The 17,194-nt window shown below is 43.7% G+C and overlaps 2 protein-coding genes and 1 long non-coding RNA gene across 3 annotated transcripts; all 3 read left to right on the forward strand.

Moving 5' to 3' along the window:
- The first annotated feature begins 1,419 nt into the window (after nucleotides 1-1,419).
- Nucleotides 1,420-3,955, forward strand: LOC120963093 (uncharacterized). The gene is made up of 2 exons (XR_005754896.2): nucleotides 1,420-1,847; nucleotides 3,661-3,955. It is a non-coding gene; the product is annotated as an uncharacterized lncRNA (long non-coding RNA).
- Nucleotides 3,956-8,387: 4,432 nt separating this feature from the next.
- Nucleotides 8,388-10,708, forward strand: LOC109764359 (uncharacterized). The gene is made up of 3 exons (XM_020323201.3): nucleotides 8,388-8,671; nucleotides 9,280-9,353; nucleotides 10,343-10,708. Exons 1-3 carry the CDS (start codon nucleotides 8,486-8,488, stop codon nucleotides 10,419-10,421), a joined length of 339 nt encoding a protein of 112 aa, XP_020178790.1. The 5' UTR covers nucleotides 8,388-8,485; the 3' UTR covers nucleotides 10,422-10,708.
- Nucleotides 10,709-10,909: 201 nt separating this feature from the next.
- LOC109764329 (ribulose-phosphate 3-epimerase, chloroplastic) lies at nucleotides 10,910-15,314 on the forward strand. The gene is made up of 9 exons (XM_020323170.3): nucleotides 10,910-11,533; nucleotides 12,301-12,406; nucleotides 12,645-12,785; nucleotides 12,887-13,000; nucleotides 13,584-13,662; nucleotides 14,312-14,421; nucleotides 14,502-14,558; nucleotides 14,739-14,808; nucleotides 14,893-15,314. Exons 1-9 carry the CDS (start codon nucleotides 11,439-11,441, stop codon nucleotides 14,940-14,942), a joined length of 822 nt encoding a protein of 273 aa, XP_020178759.1. The 5' UTR covers nucleotides 10,910-11,438; the 3' UTR covers nucleotides 14,943-15,314.
- The last annotated feature ends 1,880 nt before the right edge of the window (nucleotides 15,315-17,194 follow it).

Raw genomic sequence — 17,194 nt, forward strand, 5'->3', positions numbered from 1 at the left:
CCAAACAACCATTCAAAGGAAGATCCGGATAAACTCCGAATAAAATCCAAAAATAAGGGGGCACAAATCCAGGGTGTTACACCTTTTTTGTGGAAAGGTTTCTCGCAGAGCTGGAAGGAATCAAGTCCATATCAAGCACTTCCCGTCAGCAGGCGTCTGTTGTTCTGGCCCTTGACAGCCTCGACGAGCATCGTGGAAACCCCTGCTCGTTGGCTATGCTAAGATGAATGTGGACAAGGAACTATCTCTTAATGGTGATGTTGGTGCGGCAGTTTGTCGTGATGGGGTGGGGGGGGGGGGGGGGCTTCCTTGGCTCCTATGCGCTCGTCCTCCTAGGTTTGACTAAACCAACTACTTCAGAGGCCATCGCTTGCCATGAGGCGGCGCTCGCATTGGCGGCGGATCTTCACATATGACTCTAAATCTGTAGTACATGACGTCAAGGAAGAAAGTGGCGGTATTTTTGCCTCCATTATCAAAGAGATCAATGCTAGGAGATACTTTTTTAGCAGTTGCATCCTAATCTTTGAAGGGCATGCAACAAATCATGAAGCCCGTAAATTTTGCCATTTTCTCTTTTGCTCAACTCGGTCGCCACTTGTGGCTTGCTATTTCTCATGAACTATCCCTATGATCGTTACGGTTGAGCAATAAAGTTCGATTTATACCCCAAAGAGGCAAGAAAAATAAAGTAATACTCAACTTTAAAGCTCACTATCCGATGTCTGTGAATGAAGATAAAAATGGAACTAGCATTACCAAAATCGTGTAGCCACGAGCTTCTAATGAAAGATGGTATTTTTACAAGATTTTTTCCTGGTGTCTTTCACAAAAAGTTCAAGCTTATTTTCAGCTGGCATGACAACAAAAATATTATATGCCCTAAAACAATTACGGAGAATACTAAAAAAAATTGTAATTAAATTTATAAACTAGCATTATCAAAATCATGTAGCCATGAGCTTACATACCATAAAGAAAAATATGGTGTTCTTAGAAGGTTTATTTATTTTAGTTCTGATGGCTTTCACGAAAAATTCAAAACTTATTTTCAGCCGGAACAAAAAAATATGCTCGAAAAAATGATGTAAGAGTACTTGATAAACTAATCGTAATTAAATTCGAAACCATAAAAAATTTATAAACTAGCATTATCAAAATCATGTAGCCATGAGCTTACATACCATAAAGAAAAATATGGTGTTCTTAGAAGGTTTATTTATTTTAGTTCTGATGGCTTTCACGAAAAATTCAAAACTTATTTTCAGCCGGAACAAAAAAAATATGCCCGAAAAAAATGATGTAAGAGTACTTGAAAAACTAATCGTAATTAAATTCGAAACCATAAAAATTTTGAACCCATGACCTTCCGTACATCGGACGGAAACTCTTACCAACTGAGCTACGGGACCTCAACACATAAGCGTATTCTTAAGCAAATAAAAATTAATAATCAAAGGTTTAGAGAAAATGATGGCGAACCTTATTTATAATATACTCCTAATAATGAACAAAATTTCTGTAGCTAACCATCTGATGATCTGATCCGCCGGATAAAACTGGACGGTCGGATCGGCGCGTCTCCCACTCTCCTCGCGACCTCGCCGAAACCTCACTTCCAACTCCAAAGTCCTAACCCCACGAACCCCGAAGCCGATCCATGGCGGCGGCGGCGGGTTGGCTCCGGCGAGCGGCATCAGCGGCGGCGTTGCCTCGCCTACCTTCTGGAATCACCCTCACGCCAAGCCTTCCCCCTCTGCTCTCTCCGAGGCTCAGCCGATGTGCTCCCCGGCCTTGGCGCCGCCATCGCCCCTGCTATGGAACTCATGGCCGTCCCCAAGAAGAAGGTCTCGTCGCTTTTCCTCCCCGTTATATTCCGTGTTTGTCCCCGTCACTTACATGTGCGTGCTCTGTTCTGGGTGATCTCTTGGGCATTGGTGTAACGTGGTACTAAGAGGATGCACTCTAGGTGTTCGGTGAATTGCCTGGTGGTAGAAACTGGACTGTGCGACCTTTCGAAATGTTTCACAAGTGGAACATAATCGATAGGATTATGGTGCAGGTCACCTGCTCTTTGATTACTTGGTAGGTCAGTGATAGATATCGTGTTTGGCGTTTAAGCCGGTTTCAGTTACAGCATAGAGTCTTATTCATGGGCTATGTTGGTTTATACTGCTGTTTGAAGACATAAGTTCTACTCCTAGTCAAACACATTTTGCCATTCATGTACATGCAAATTTGCAAGAATGTGATGAACGAATTAATATTAACAACATATGAAGAATCTCCAATCCCACATCCTCAACACTACCTATTTAAACCTATAAGGATGCTAGCCGACCCTCCTACACGGAGCTCCCCCGGATTGGGATGTTCCTGGCCGTTCGATCGTGTTGAATCTGGTCAACCAAGCAGGCAGGTTCGTCTGATTCTTTCTGTTGGTTTCACCTCGCGGTTGATTTTCGAGGTCCATGACTGGTGGGCTTGGGGTCCCTCCCGATTGGCTGGGTGAATCTGCCCTTTCCTTGCTCACCGCGTGCGACTCGTGCATTTGCTGCCCCGCTTCGGTGTGGTTCCACCCCCCTACAGCACAGCGCAGCACCACTCCCTCCTCCCTCGTCAGCCACCATCGGGTCATCTCGCTGGGGTGGAGGAGTAGCAGATCCGGCCGGATCCGAGGCGTGCGGGCGTGGCGTCGCGCATCTCTCGCAGCGGCGGCGACCTGCAGACAAAAGGCGATGGCCGGGACACTCGATTCGATCTAGCGCCATGGACCGGTCCCTGCGGGAGAGAGAAAAGATGAGGGAGAGAGAGAGAAAAGGAAGGAGAGGAGGGAGAAGGAGAGGGGAAAGAGGAGAGGGAGGCGTGATGGTGGATGCGACAGGGTCTCCGGCCGGCGCCGAACATTCACATCTCTCCTCCTCTCGTGCTCTTGACCACCACCGTGGCCCTCCTCCCCTTAGATTCCCCATCTCCTCAAGACAGAGCCGCCGATGCTGACCGGCCAATTCCGTCAGGCGCCGTCGTGGGAGGAGGCGCACCATTAGAATATATAGCATATATTGGCCTACTATCTGTGTGTTCTTCAGGCAGATTGTTCTTTGGTTTCTGCTTGTTATCCTTGTAGCTCATCGCCATTGCTGCCAAACATAAAAGGCAGCATCAAGATAATTTGCATTGAACCTGAGCGGATTAAAATTCCACTATTTGATTAACCAATTAAAATTTTCGTATTTGAATGCCAAAAAATGTTGGGAATTAAAAAAAAACATGTCTCATATCTTCATACTAGAAATACCGATCATTCTATAGTAAAAATAGACAGGTGCGGCCACGGTCTGCGATGCAGGTGATTGCTGATTGGTCCACAATCCAGTTTGGACCTTACTTATTCTGTGCAAGTCTAGCGATGCCCTTTTCCATGCTAGTTTATTTTGGAAATGCACTTCATGTATCAAATGAAACTGCCGGTATGACAGTCCCTTACATATAGCTTTCAGCTAGGTTGCTCTTGTACAAAATAATCAAATAAAAATGAAATATCTGATTACTTCATATCCCCACAGCTCCTCGTATGGTAGTATGTAGTTATTTTTTATTGTATTTCCTAACTAATAATCCGTGTTAGCACTCTTCTCCCATGAATGTGATACACTCCAGAAGAAATGGCGTTCACCTAATTCTTATTTGTTGCTGACATGGACGCTTTGGGTAGAGGCCAGTGAAGATTTCATTAATGCACCATGTGTACAATGTACAATGCAATTTGTGTCTCCTGCTACATGTTTATTTTTCTGCTGTTTATGTCTTGGCAGAACTGATTAGTTATAATTACTATGAACATTGTTGTGTATGTTGTCATACCAAGCCAATTTGTATCTATGAACCTGGTGATTTACCTTGATCACTGAATAATGTATAATTATGTTTATGTAAATTCAATATGTTTTATCTAGTCATTTATTTAATACATTTCATATAATTTATTGTATAAACAGATGGGGTGCGGCATTGATTGCTATCAATAATTAGTTGTATAAAGAAAACTCTTAGCTAAAGGAATGTCTCGCGCCATCTAAGGGCTCCTTTGATTTAAAGGGATTATATAGGATTTTGGCAGTGTTAGAACCTTAGGAAGTTTTCCTATGTTGGTCGTTTGATCCATAGGATTGAATCCTATAAGAATTTTTCAAAAAAGAATCATCTGTACTAAATTTCATTGGAAATCGCATCCACCACAACCTCTTTTTACAATTCATTTGTTTCTTCTGTGGTATCAAACATGATATTCTATTCATATAGGATTCAAGTGAGCATGTCATTCCAACCATGTATTTTTTTTCTATTCCTGTGTTTTGAGAATCCTATGAATCAAAGAGGGCCTAATTTTCTTCGTTGATTCCCTTCTCAAACTCACACATACATGTGGCCGGGCTATGTGTACATACACGGGCGACCCACTAGATTTAACATACTCAAACAACAAGCTTATTGCTTTCTGAAGAAGACTAACAACTCCACGGTTTGCTAATCCATCAAGGACCAGTACTCAGTACACGACTTTGAACGTTTGGCAGTGTTACCCGCCGGCGCACTTGGCCTCGCAGTCCTTGACGCAGGCGTTGAGGCAGTCGTTCATGCCCATGCTCCAGCAGCCGTTGCATCCCACCTGCCCATCCCCTCTGCATAGGGGGGCGCACTGAAGGCGAACGGTGGTCTGGCACGTCGAATTCATGGGGCAGTAGTTCCTACAGTACTCACCGCATGATACTTTTGCTGGAGCCGGAGCCGGCGCTGGCGGCTCGAGCGCCGGACGGCAACGCCCCAGGGAAGGAAGAGCCAGCGTGGCGAGGAGGGCGGCGACGATGGCTGCCTTGAGCGCCAGAGTGGGTGAACCCGAAGCCATTGGCTAGAGGGGAGAGGAAATGGAGCAAAACTAAAGAGAAGGAAGGCGTGTACACAGCTTAGCACAAGTGAGATGTAGAAGCGGATGCGATGCTAATTATAGCCAGGCGTCTAGGAACACTGAGTAATTTGCTATCGTAGTTAACTGACTAGCCACGAGTACATGGACGGATTAGTTCTCGATCGATGCAAAATGCACATGGTTACAAGTCAAGATCTGAGCCATGCCTGAGTTTACAAATTCCCACTGTAAGAGAAAGTTGACATTTTGGTTCTTTGCGGAATAAGAGAGTTGACTTGAAGATATACAAGTACACATATACTTGTTCATTATAAGTGTTCGAACAAAGGCAGATACGACTTCCAAGGCAGACTTCGTTTGAGCAAGCCATTACGTGCCACGCACTTTATTTTGACATTACGTGCCACACACTTTTTTCTTTGACATTACGTGCCAGTTGCCACGCACTAAGGAGTATAAATTACTCATTTCGTGGCGCTAGAAGGGGATCAATCCAAACAGCCGACTAGGCAACCATTTTGCTTCATCCTACTGAACAGACCGAGATCTTTTGTCATTTAGACGGGCAAGGATGATAGGTAAATATGTGCAAATGATTATTTATGTCAAGATATGCACACCAAAAATGTTGAGGCTGTCCACAATGCAAAATGAATGCTTCAATGAATTTCGGTTTGAACACATTTAACAAAAACTAAATTGAATAGGGCAATAAAACCTCGCGTTGGATGACAAATTGACAACGGATCAACTTGGCTTTCAACAGATAATCCCAATTTTACTTATTTTTAATAAAATATTCATAGTTTTATATTAGACTATGATTTTCTTAGAGAGAAATAATGCAAAACTCTACTTTGAAGTTCACTGTAGGATGTTTCTGAAGATTACAAAAACTAGCGTTATCAAAATCGTGTATATACCACAAAGAAAGATGGTGGGAGGGGGAGAACCGGTTGACAAAATGTTTTGCTGGCAGGAAAAGGAACGCTACTCTTTTTCTCAAGTAGTAGAGATTTGATGACTTGGAACCTTTTTTTACTGGGTTTATTATTGATGTATGCTAAAGACCCGTTAGGCCGTGTATAGCCCATTCGTCAATCATCATTATTAGCGAGAGAAATAATGCAAAACTCTACTCTGGAGTTCAGTATTGGATATATGTCCGACTTGTTCAGCTCACCGGGAGGTTTCTTTTCGTGCTTGTGTCGTTGCACTCTTGTAAGAGCACTTTGCAAGGAGATGGCACTCACTTGGTCGTTATCGGATGTCTCGTGCATAGTGAACACGGGGCCGGAATGACTTTTTGATGTGTTTCGTGATATGACAGAGAATATGCTGCTCAAGGTACTAATGCTGTTGTGGATGATCTAATGTGTAAGGAATGAGATAGTTCATGAGAAAGTTGCACCTCCAACGAACGTTTCCAAAAGGTTCCTCTGCAGCTATGTCTCTTCAATACTTAACATCTCACAAAACTATGATTATGATCGAGTGAAGGGGAAGGGCGTGATTGCTGAAAACAAAATCTCCAGGGGGGCTGTCACACATCCTGATTGTGAGCTTATAAACTGTCGGTGGACAGCACCAGATATAGGTTGGGTCAAATTAAATACAAATGGTTCTTATCTTGTCCATGATGGATCAGCTGCAATTGGCATGGTGCTTAGAGATTCAAAGGGTGCGATCATCTTCACATCATGTCGCCGCCTGTTTACATGTTATAGCGCACTTGAGTCTGAACCGTCCGCAGTCTCTGAAGGTGTGTCATTAGCCATGCGATGGAGTAATCTACCTATTGTTGTTGAATCGGCTTACCTTAAGGCTGTTAAATTGTTCTTTCTTGGTCCGAGAGATTAAAAGCAAATTGCTCGAACAGAATGCTTGTATTACTCATGTACGCCGCTGCCAAAACAATGTATGCCATTTTGTGGCTAGTTATAGTAGGGTTCAAAGCCGTACGACTGTTTGGTTAGGTCCAAGGCCTGATGATAATCCTACTGATTGAGTAATACAAGTTTTTCTCCCGCCAAAAAGGAAGGAGTTCACTATCGGATGTCTGTGAAGATAAAAAAACTAGCATTATCAAAATTGTGTATACCATAAAGATGATGTTTTTACAAGATTTATTATTCGAAAATCTTATCTCGTGTCCGTCAGCCAGGAGCCAGGAACCAGCGAATGCTCTATCTCCCATCGGATTTGTTTGCACGAATCCCGGCACAGGATCCAAGCCACGTCCAATTTCCAAACCAGTTCACCATAAGAAAAAGGCCAATGAACTATTTTTCAGAACACTAGAGCTAGAACACTGATTAGTAGCCTGACCCCCACCTGGGACATCTGGGTTCGAATCCTAGTCTTACCCTTCTTTGTTTCTTTTTCATCAAATGTCATTTTCTCTAGGAAAAATCAACATGGCAGTTTATAAATTTTCAAACTATGTCACATGGTATTTTTTATTTATTATAAGAGATGTAATTTTTTATTTATTATAAGAGATGAAATTTTTTATTTACTATAAGAGATGGCATTTTATATTAAAAGATTAAAATTTTAATTTTTTAAGAGATGGAATTTTTATTAAAAGATGACATTTTTATATTAAGAGATGGCATTTTTACTATTAAGAGATGATATTTTTTATATTATGAGATGACATTTATTATTATGAAGAGATAACATTTTTATTAAGAGATGACATTTTTTGTTTATTAAGAGATAACATTTCCTTCCTTTCTTTGTATTCACATGGCAACTCAAATCGTAGGACCATGACAAGATTAAATATTTATTTAAGAGATGGAAATTTTTATTAAGATATATCAATAGATGACATTTTTTATTATTAAGAGATGGCATCTTTGTATTATGAGATGCCATTTATTATTATTCAGAGATGACATTTTTATACTAAGAGATGGCATTTTTATCAAGAGATGACATTTATTATTATTAAGAGATGGCATTTTTTGTTTATTAAGAGGTGGCATTTTTTATCATGACATTTTTTTCTTTTGTGTTCACATGGCAACTCAAATTGTAGGACCATGACAAGATTAAATATATTTTTTAACAACCACGGTTAATTTATGATATTAGAGGACGACATCTTTCATAAATTGAGCCTTGCATTTTTTATTTTTTAGATTTTCTATGTGTTTTTATAAAAAATGTTTTTGGGGTTTATGACATTTTTATATTAAAAAGCACCTAACTAGACTTTTTGGGTCAATTGGGGGTTGCCCTATGGAGAATGGGGAAAAAACGTAATCAAATTTATTTAAATCGAAAATATTGGTAGACGGATACTCTGACCAGCTGAGCTACGGGACCCCTACGAATAACCTTATTATTATATTAATTAAAATTAAATTATTGGAGTAGAGAAAACGATGCGAACCTTTTAATTAAAACAAAAATTCTGTCCCTAACCATCCGGTGATCTGATCCGCCGGATAAAACTGGACGGCCAGATCGGCGCCTCTCCCACTCTCCGCCCGACCTTGCCGAAACCCTCCTTCCAAACTCCTAGTCCCGGAACCCCGAAGGCGATCCATGGCGGCGGCGGGGTGGCTCCGGCGAGCGGCATCGGCGGTGGCGCTGCCTCGCATGCCCTCTGGACTCACCATCATGCCAACCCCTCCCCCTGCTCCTCTCCCCGAGGCTCAGTCCCTCGTGCTCCCGGGCCTTGGCGCCGCCATCGCCCCCGCGATGGAACTCATGGCCGTCCCCAAGAAGAAGGTCTGGTGGCTTATCCCCCCGGTTTATTCCGTGTTATGCTTGTCATTTACATGTGCGTGCTCTTGTTTCGGTGATCTCTTTGCCATTGCTGTAATGTAGTACCAATACTCTAAGAGGATGCTCTCTAGGTGTTCGGTGAAATGCCTGGTGCGTAGAAACTGGAAAGTGAGACATGTCGAAATGTTTCACCAGGGGAACATAAGTAGTTCATAGGATTACGGTGCAGGTCACCTGCTTGTTGATTACTTGGTAGTTCAGTGATAGATATAGTGTTTGGCGTTTAAGTCAGTTTCAGTTAGAGCACAAAGTCTTATTCAGGGGTATGTTGCTTTATACTGATGTTTGAAGACATAAGTTCTAGTAGTCAAACACATTTTTTCATTCATGTACATGCAAATTTGCCAGAATGTGATGAACGAATTGATATTAATATTAATATTACCAACATATGGAGAACCTACAATCCCACATCCTCAAGACTACTTATTAGGATATCATATTTTGGCCTGCTATCTCTGTGTTCTTCAGACAGATTGTTCTTTGGTTTCTGCTTGTTACCCTTGTACATAATCATCATTGCTGCCCTCATTCTTTCTTGTGCATTTCAGATCTCGAAATATAAGAGGGGTTTGAGAAATGGGCCCAGAGCCCTGAAGCCTGTTCCAGTGATTGTCCGTTGCAGGTACATTTAGAACTTGAGATATGCTTGTCGACGCTTCTAATTTGTTGTGTTCTTGCTAACTTTGTAATAAATCATTGTTGGATAAAAACAAATAACACATTTCCTTGTGTAACAGTATTCTTGATTCTGATTGTTTTACTATTTAGTTAAACAACTGTTACACCGGTTAGATGTTAAACCTGACTTTTAGTGATACAATTACCTTTTCGAATGTAGAGAGAATATCTTATATGCCACTTTGAGTTTGTGTATGTTATATTTTCTGTCAGAAAAACATATGGCACTGATGTTCCTTTTAATGCAACGCAGAGAAGACCAACATATGCTTTTTTGCTACCACTTTTACGGTCCAAATACAGATATAAGTTTATAATAGGATCTCATATTTTTGTAGTGGAAGTGGTGTGGAACCAGGGTATTTTTATCTTCCCCCCACATTGATCGCTGAAAGTAGTATAGGTCATTGAAGCCACATGTTTCCAGTGGTACAAATACACAAATAGGCAAACTTGGATGTCATGGTCATTTGACATTTCACAAGCTCTCAGTGGCATATAAAAAAGATATTTCCCCTAGAATGTAATGCTACCATTAGGCAGTAGCTAGAAACTGTAGGTTTTAAGTGGAGCCACATTATTTCAGGCACCTTCAGAATTTCATAGGTTCAGACAGTAGGCCATATGATGTTTGACATTTCACAGTATTACAACATCATATCAGTTCTTCCCAGATGATTCAGAAACTGCCTACCTCATCTCAGTTCCAGATTTGTCGTCCTTTGATCCGTGTTAGTAATATTTCTTTTCATGCAACTGTCTTCATGCCATTGTTCTACGTCGTCATCCGGGAATGCGGAACATAGAAAATGAATCCAGTGAACACCAGTAATGAGCATTTTTCAGTGCCACAAGCAAGCTACATCTACATGTCCCTGCTGTGGTATGTTGAGAAGGGCGTGACTGGATATGATTTTGCGCTTGCTTTTTCAGGTGCTGCGGGCGAGTGAAGCTGCCCCACTTCTACTGCTGCAGCGGAGAAAAAGGGAACGCCGGTGACTCCAGCTCATAAGCACCGGGTTTGCGCATCAAGCTGTGGTGTGACATCTCGTAGTACAATGGAAATCCCAGATATCACTTGTATTCTGCTGCTATCTCTTTGTGAGCAGTTCTCTATGTAGACTTTAGTTTGTGTTTCATAATTTCGTGGCGAACTTAGTGCTGGTCGTTGCCAGGAGTGTGGGTGCTCTCTGAGATGAGTGACGGTTGATTATGTGTTGCTAGCTTTCAGTATGTAGGACGCCTTGTTCCTACATCAAAATAAAAGGAAAAGAATGGTCCCAGTGTGAGAAATTTAAACTGTTGTTCTGTTTCGTATGGGAAAAAATGACACTCCCTCCAATCCGAATTAATTGACGGAATGAATTGTTTTGACCACACAGAACCCCAGTGTGAGAAAATTATACTATTGGTCCGTTTTATATTGGGGGAAAAGACGATGAATTGGATTTGGTTGTGACCGTGTGTTGTCTGCGCTGATAAATTGGCGCGTGTGTCATACTCCCTCCCTCCGGAATTAGTTGCCACTCAAAGCGGACGTATCTAGCACAGACGAAGTATGATCCGGTCCCTGGGGAAGAAACAGATGCGAGATCCGGGTGCCATTTCTGTCCATTCCGTGCGCGGCACTGGCGATGGTGGTGAGCCGCGGAGGCGCTCGGCACACACACGCACCCAGGGGTAGGCGACGAAACGGCGGTCGTTGGCTGGCTCTGGCTCCGGCTCGGCCGCCAGCCCGACACCAACCAAAACAATCCCCCGAACCGGCGGAGCGTGCCCCCGAAAAGGCGTGGAGACGCTGCGAATTCTGTGTGGCTATATGGGGTCAGCGAGCAGATAACGAAACGGAGGCTGCGGCTGCGCCCGGCGATTCCCCCCTCCCCTTCCCCTACTCCTCCTAGGCGCGCGCGCGCGTAGCCCCCACCAAATCGGCCAACGCTCCCATTCCATTCGCCAAGGGCTGCTCGTCTCGCCGAGGAGAGCAGAGCAGTACGAGAGAGAATTTGGTTGGTGGACACGCACAGTACAGATGGCGTCGCCCTCCTCGTCGCTCTGCTCCAACCTCGGCTACCCGCGCGCCGCCTCCCTCGGCGGCCGCCGCCGCGTCGGCTTCTCCTCGTCCAGGTACACCGTCCACTTCCCCTCCCCGCCCCGCCACGTCAAGGCCTGTCCTCTCCTTCCTGTATCGGCGACCGCACCGCGGGGTAGGTGGGTAGGTGGCACGCCGTGCCGGGGGCGACTCGATCCCCGTTCCCTTCGGCAGCAATCTCGAGTTCGTGCGCGGATTAGTTCGCCACCCCCTTGTTCCGTCGCGCCCGATGGCATCCAGCGTCGGAGCGTCTGCGGCTGCAAATGGGCTGCACCTTCGCCCGTGGCGCAGTATGTTCCCGAAATTGGTGCTGCTGGTCCGAGCTGGACGAGCCCGGGGATTTACCATTTCCTGTCCGTTAGCACCAAATTAGCTCGTCATCGCAGGCACGGCAGCTAGAGGTTGGTTCTGTGTCATAGCCTCTGAAGAAAGGGTTCCAGTTTGGGGATAACATTAGGGATGTCTGTTCCATCTTATTCATAGCTGTGTGTGCCTGCTTGTGTAGCAACCAGTTGACTCAACGTCTTTTTGTCTCGTCACTGAAACCGTATATGCTAGAGTCCCCAATTCGTGCAAGGGGGATTTTGCACTCTGAAAACGGTGCTAGATCATGTTTGCACAAGCTTAAGCTGAACGCATGTTTCTTTTATTCCTTAAGCGATCTCTCTTCGTGTTGCCTGTTAACAATGGAAGGGGCAAGACAAAGTTTCTAGCCAGGTCACCTGTTGATGACTGCATATTGGTTTGGGCGTCGTCTCGTTCAGTCCTGAATTCTAGACTTTGTTTTATTCATGGTTTCCAGGAAGCTATTCCAAGTGAAGGCATCAAGGGTCGACAGTTTCTCCAAGAGTGACATCATTGTGTCCCCTTCCATTCTCTCTGCAAACTTCGCCAAGCTTGGTGAACAGGTCCGTTCAGATACTAACATCCATCGCACCACATAGCTCCGAGATGATCACTCTACTGAACATGAATTATGAATGTCTGGAAGAATAATCTAGGGTACTATCGGTCTCATAGCTTGGTATGGTGAATTGGCTCTATGCACCAACACCAGCATGATACATATTATCTTGCAGGATGTCACTGTAGTTTGGCAAAATCATAGTTCACACTCATCTTGTGACAGAGTTTTAATATTACTAGGTAAAAGCTGTGGAGGTGGCAGGATGTGACTGGATTCATGTTGATGTCATGGACGGCCGCTTTGTGCCAAATATCACGATTGGACCATTGATTGTTGATGCTCTGCGTCCAGTGACTGATCTTCCACTGGATGTGCATCTGGTACTTAATGAGAATCCTGAGTGAATTTCTCAGTGTTTGTGTGCTGTAGTCTCACCCCCATTAACCCTTCTTATTATGGTGTTTGTGATTGTTAATTGCAGATGATTGTGGAACCTGAGCAGCGAATTCCAGATTTTATCAAGGCAGGTGCTGATATTGTTAGCGTCCACTGTGAGCAAACGGCAACCATCCATCTGCACCGAACAGTTGATCAGGTAAATATTGGCTGAATGTCAATCCACATGTTAATATTTCAGATAATAGAGTTGAATGGCAACAACAACAACAATCTTTTTGAGTCTATGTCCATCTCTCACTGTTTATTTGCTCCTTGATAATTTTTGTTGTTTAGGTTTGATGTAGTTGTGCAGATGGTTTCAATCAGTATTGTACTTGACAATTATGCTGTATTTTCTGTTCATTCATGAAGTGTGAGTCTCTTCTGAATTGCGTGAGGTTTTTGTGTTATATAAGCTGGATTATCACTAGGCTACTATCACAGGAGGAGCACATGTTCGACTTAGCATCTTAGTGTTACACCTACAACTGATACATTCCCTGATGCTTGTAATGTTGGAACACTTTGCACACCAAGTTCTTTTCTAGATCTTTTATTATCCTAGTAGTGGTAAGGGCTGTAATATGCCTGTATCCCTCTTACCTGCCTAACTGTAGTTTGACCTGGATACCATATTCATTTTCTGAGCTACAACTAAATGGCTGATGCTTGTGAGCAATTTTATTTTAATGTCACAGAAAAACCCAGATTGATTGTATTCATCTCATATATTTTGCCAGATTAAAAGTCTAGGAGCAAAAGCTGGAGTTGTTTTGAACCCTGGGACCCCACTCAGTGCGATAGAATATGTACTTGAATGTAAGAATTCTTCTCTTCTCTCTACATTACTGATGGTATCTTGGGATGTGCTTACTGTTAGGAAAATCAATTGATGGTACTAGATTAGTATTTAGCACTAAAATGGCGGCTCACGGAAGATTGGTGTTGGAAGAAGCACAAAACCTATTCAGAATATGTATGTGATTCTGTAGATCGGGCTAGTCACTCGTACTATTGAGCCACTCATCATGGTTTTCTTTTATCAGCATAAGTATAAGCATAGCTAGTGTTCTAGTTAAGATGAAACTTGTACTGCTTCTGGTGGGAATTTGTGACAATTTTTACTACATGATCATCTCGACTTTCTTGACTACCCACATGTACTCACATGGTGTTTCTTGGATAAGATTAATTAACGGGATTCAAAGTGAAAGTTCCAAGGCTTCTCTTAGTGTAACTTAGACTCTGCACCTTTTTTACTTATTTCCATGTAACGGTATTATGCCCTGGATAAGACTAATTGCAGTAAAACTTAGTTGCATTTCTAACCGTGTCTTACGCTCGACAAGTAAACATCTCTGTAGTTTATAACTAGACTGAACAAGACATATACCATCTTTCATGATTATCTTGAGCATTCACCATGTACTGACAGCTGACAAGCTATTGCATTTGTTTGCCTGTGCAGCTGTTGATCTGGTATTGATTATGTCAGTCAATCCTGGTTTTGGTGGGCAGAGTTTTATTGAGAGTCAAGTAAAGAAAATTGCCGATTTGAGAAAATTATGCGAAGAGAAGGTATATATCCCTTGTGTTCTTGTAGGTGTTATCATGCGCTGGTGTTTAAAATGTTCAAACCCAATTTCGTAATATTTTAGGGAGTGAACCCCTGGATCGAGGTTGATGGCGGAGTCAGTCCCAAAAACGCCTACAAGGTGACCTTGTTTTCTCCTCTGTTATCGTCTCACCACTAGTTTCTATTCTGATTTTTCCATGGCATCATTTTCCTTGTGCCCTCTCCTATGTGGATGTGCCCGTGTCACAATCCTAGGCTAGCAATTTTATTCAGCTAGGTGCTGATTTTGTTGTTCCCCCTTCACTCTACCAAATGACAGGTCATTGAAGCTGGAGCGAATGCCCTTGTTGCTGGTTCTGCGGTCTTCGGAGCTAAAGACTACGCTGAAGGTATGGCTCCTTCCAGCGGCATCTGTTTTTGATCATGTACCGTGTAAAGTTTTTAAATATTGATTTCCTCTTGTAAATATGCAGCTATCAAAGGAATCAAGACCAGCAAAAGACCTGTAGCCGTAGCAGCATGAAGAACCGGAGTATGAGCATGTTACGCTGTGTAACATTTTTTTTACCATTATCGTGGTTTGCAATGCATAGGTGCCTTTCACTGTCAAGCCATACGTTGTATCACAGAGATCACCACCATCAGATAGGGAAAAAGAGGCAGCAAAGAAAGATATTTTTCCTTTTCCGGTTGTCTGCGACTGCGAGGATGCGTATATCTTGTACTATGTCCACTCCATAACAAGGGCAACGAACGACGTGTCCTGTGCGATAACATTACCGCGAGCTCAGGATTGTTCATAATTAAGTAGCCCCTCCTCTCATCTTTCATCTTTGTACCATCAGTCCAGTGGTCCATGGTAATTGACTGAAGAAAACCTTGCTGATACTACAAAGCAAAGCAGGCATCCATTTGATCTGTGTTCAAATAATAATGCTCACATGTATGCACGGCCAGCGAAAATTTAGTCTGACTCGCACATTTCATCTGTGTTCTCCTTATCGTATTGCCTTGTAGTGCTATCCTTTTTTTTAGTGATCCATGCACAGTTTTTTTTAGGAAAACATTCGCATCTGTGTTCTCCTCGTCGTATAGGGCATGTTTGGTTGCCCGCATCGAGCCCAACCAGGCCCGCGTGGAAAGGAAGAGGCCTGTTTGGTTGCCTGGTTTCACTGTTGGGCCTGCATCGCACGCTTCTTAAAGCGGCCCAGAGCCTGGCTTGCCGGAAACGCTTGGATCAGCAGTTTCTCGCAAGCCAGGCTGAGTGCGGCGCGAGGTCGCACGGGCGGGTACGACGCGAGGGCGAGGGGGGGTGGCGGGAGATGGAAATCCGGCGTGCCGTCCCGGCGCCAAATCTAGCCTCACCCCCTTTCACTCGCTCACCCATAGCTGCTACCCCCTTTCTTCCCTACTGCCTCACCACCGGCCATGGCTCCCCCTACGCCGTCCTCGTCTCCGATGCCGGTAAGCAGCACCCCTCCCCCCTTTGTTAGGTCGGTGGTTAGGCCGTTAGGCAAGGTGTAGGATCGATTTCCCACTGAACGAACCGTCGATGTCGACTAGGTTATGGACGCACGGATGAGGCTGATAATTCAGGTAGCAGCATTGATTAGTGTGATTCAGGCATGGGTCATGTTCATGCACCAGAGAGTTGTTCGTCGTGCTGGGAGACCTTTGATCCGCTATGGTTCATTGTTTATCCGGGGACATGAGAGTATCCAAAATCTGAACTACATCTTCAACCGCAATGACGTTGAGCTCTGTTGATGCTTCGAATGAAAAGAGCACCATTTGCCAGGCTTGTCGAGACCTTCAGGAGCAGGGGGCTGCTACAAGATAACATCAACACCAGTGTGGAAGAGCAAGTGGCCATGTTCCTCCATGTTGTTAGCCATAACCAGAGGTTCAGGGTCATCCACAACACGTTCAGGAGATCAATGGAGACCATCTCTTAGGTACTTCATGTTGGAAATATGCCCTAGAGGCAATAATAAATTGGTTATTATTATATTTCCTTGTTCATGATAATTGTCTATTGTTCATGCTATAATTGTATTAACCGGAAACCGTAATACATGTGTGAATACATAGATCGTAATATGCCCCTAGTGAGCCTCTAGTTAACTAGCTCATTGATCAATAGATGGTCGTGGTTTCCTGACCATGGACATTGGATGTCATTGATAACGGGATCACATCATTAGGAGAATGATGTGATGGACAAGACCCAATCCTAAGCATAGCACAAGATCGTGTAGTTCGTTTTGCTAGAGCTTTTCTAATGTCAAGTATCGTTTCCTTAGACCATGAGATTGTGCAACTCCCGGATACCGTAGGAATGCTTTGGGTATACCAAACGTCACAACGTAACTGGGTGACTATAAAGGTGCACTACAGGTATCCCGAAAGTGTCTGTTGGGTTGGCACGAATCGAGACTGGGATTTGTCACTCCGTATGACGGAGAGGTATCTCTGGGCCCACTCGGTAATGCATCATCATAACGAGCTCACTGTGACTAAGGAGTTGGTCACAGGATCATGCGTTACGGAACGAGTAAAGAGACTTGCCGGTAACGAGGTTGAACGAGGTATGGGGATACCGAAGATCGAATCTCGGGCAAGTAACATACCGATGGACAAAGGGAATTACATACGGGATTGATTGAATCCCCGATATCGTGGTTCATCCGATGAGATCATCGTGGAACATGTGGGAGCCAACATGGGTATCCAGATCCCGCTATTGGTTATTGGCCGGAGAGATGTCTCGGTCAT

The sequence above is a fragment of the Aegilops tauschii genome, chromosome 4, assembly GCF_002575655.3.
Source record: "Aegilops tauschii subsp. strangulata cultivar AL8/78 chromosome 4, Aet v6.0, whole genome shotgun sequence".
NCBI lineage: Eukaryota > Viridiplantae > Streptophyta > Magnoliopsida > Poales > Poaceae > Aegilops > Aegilops tauschii.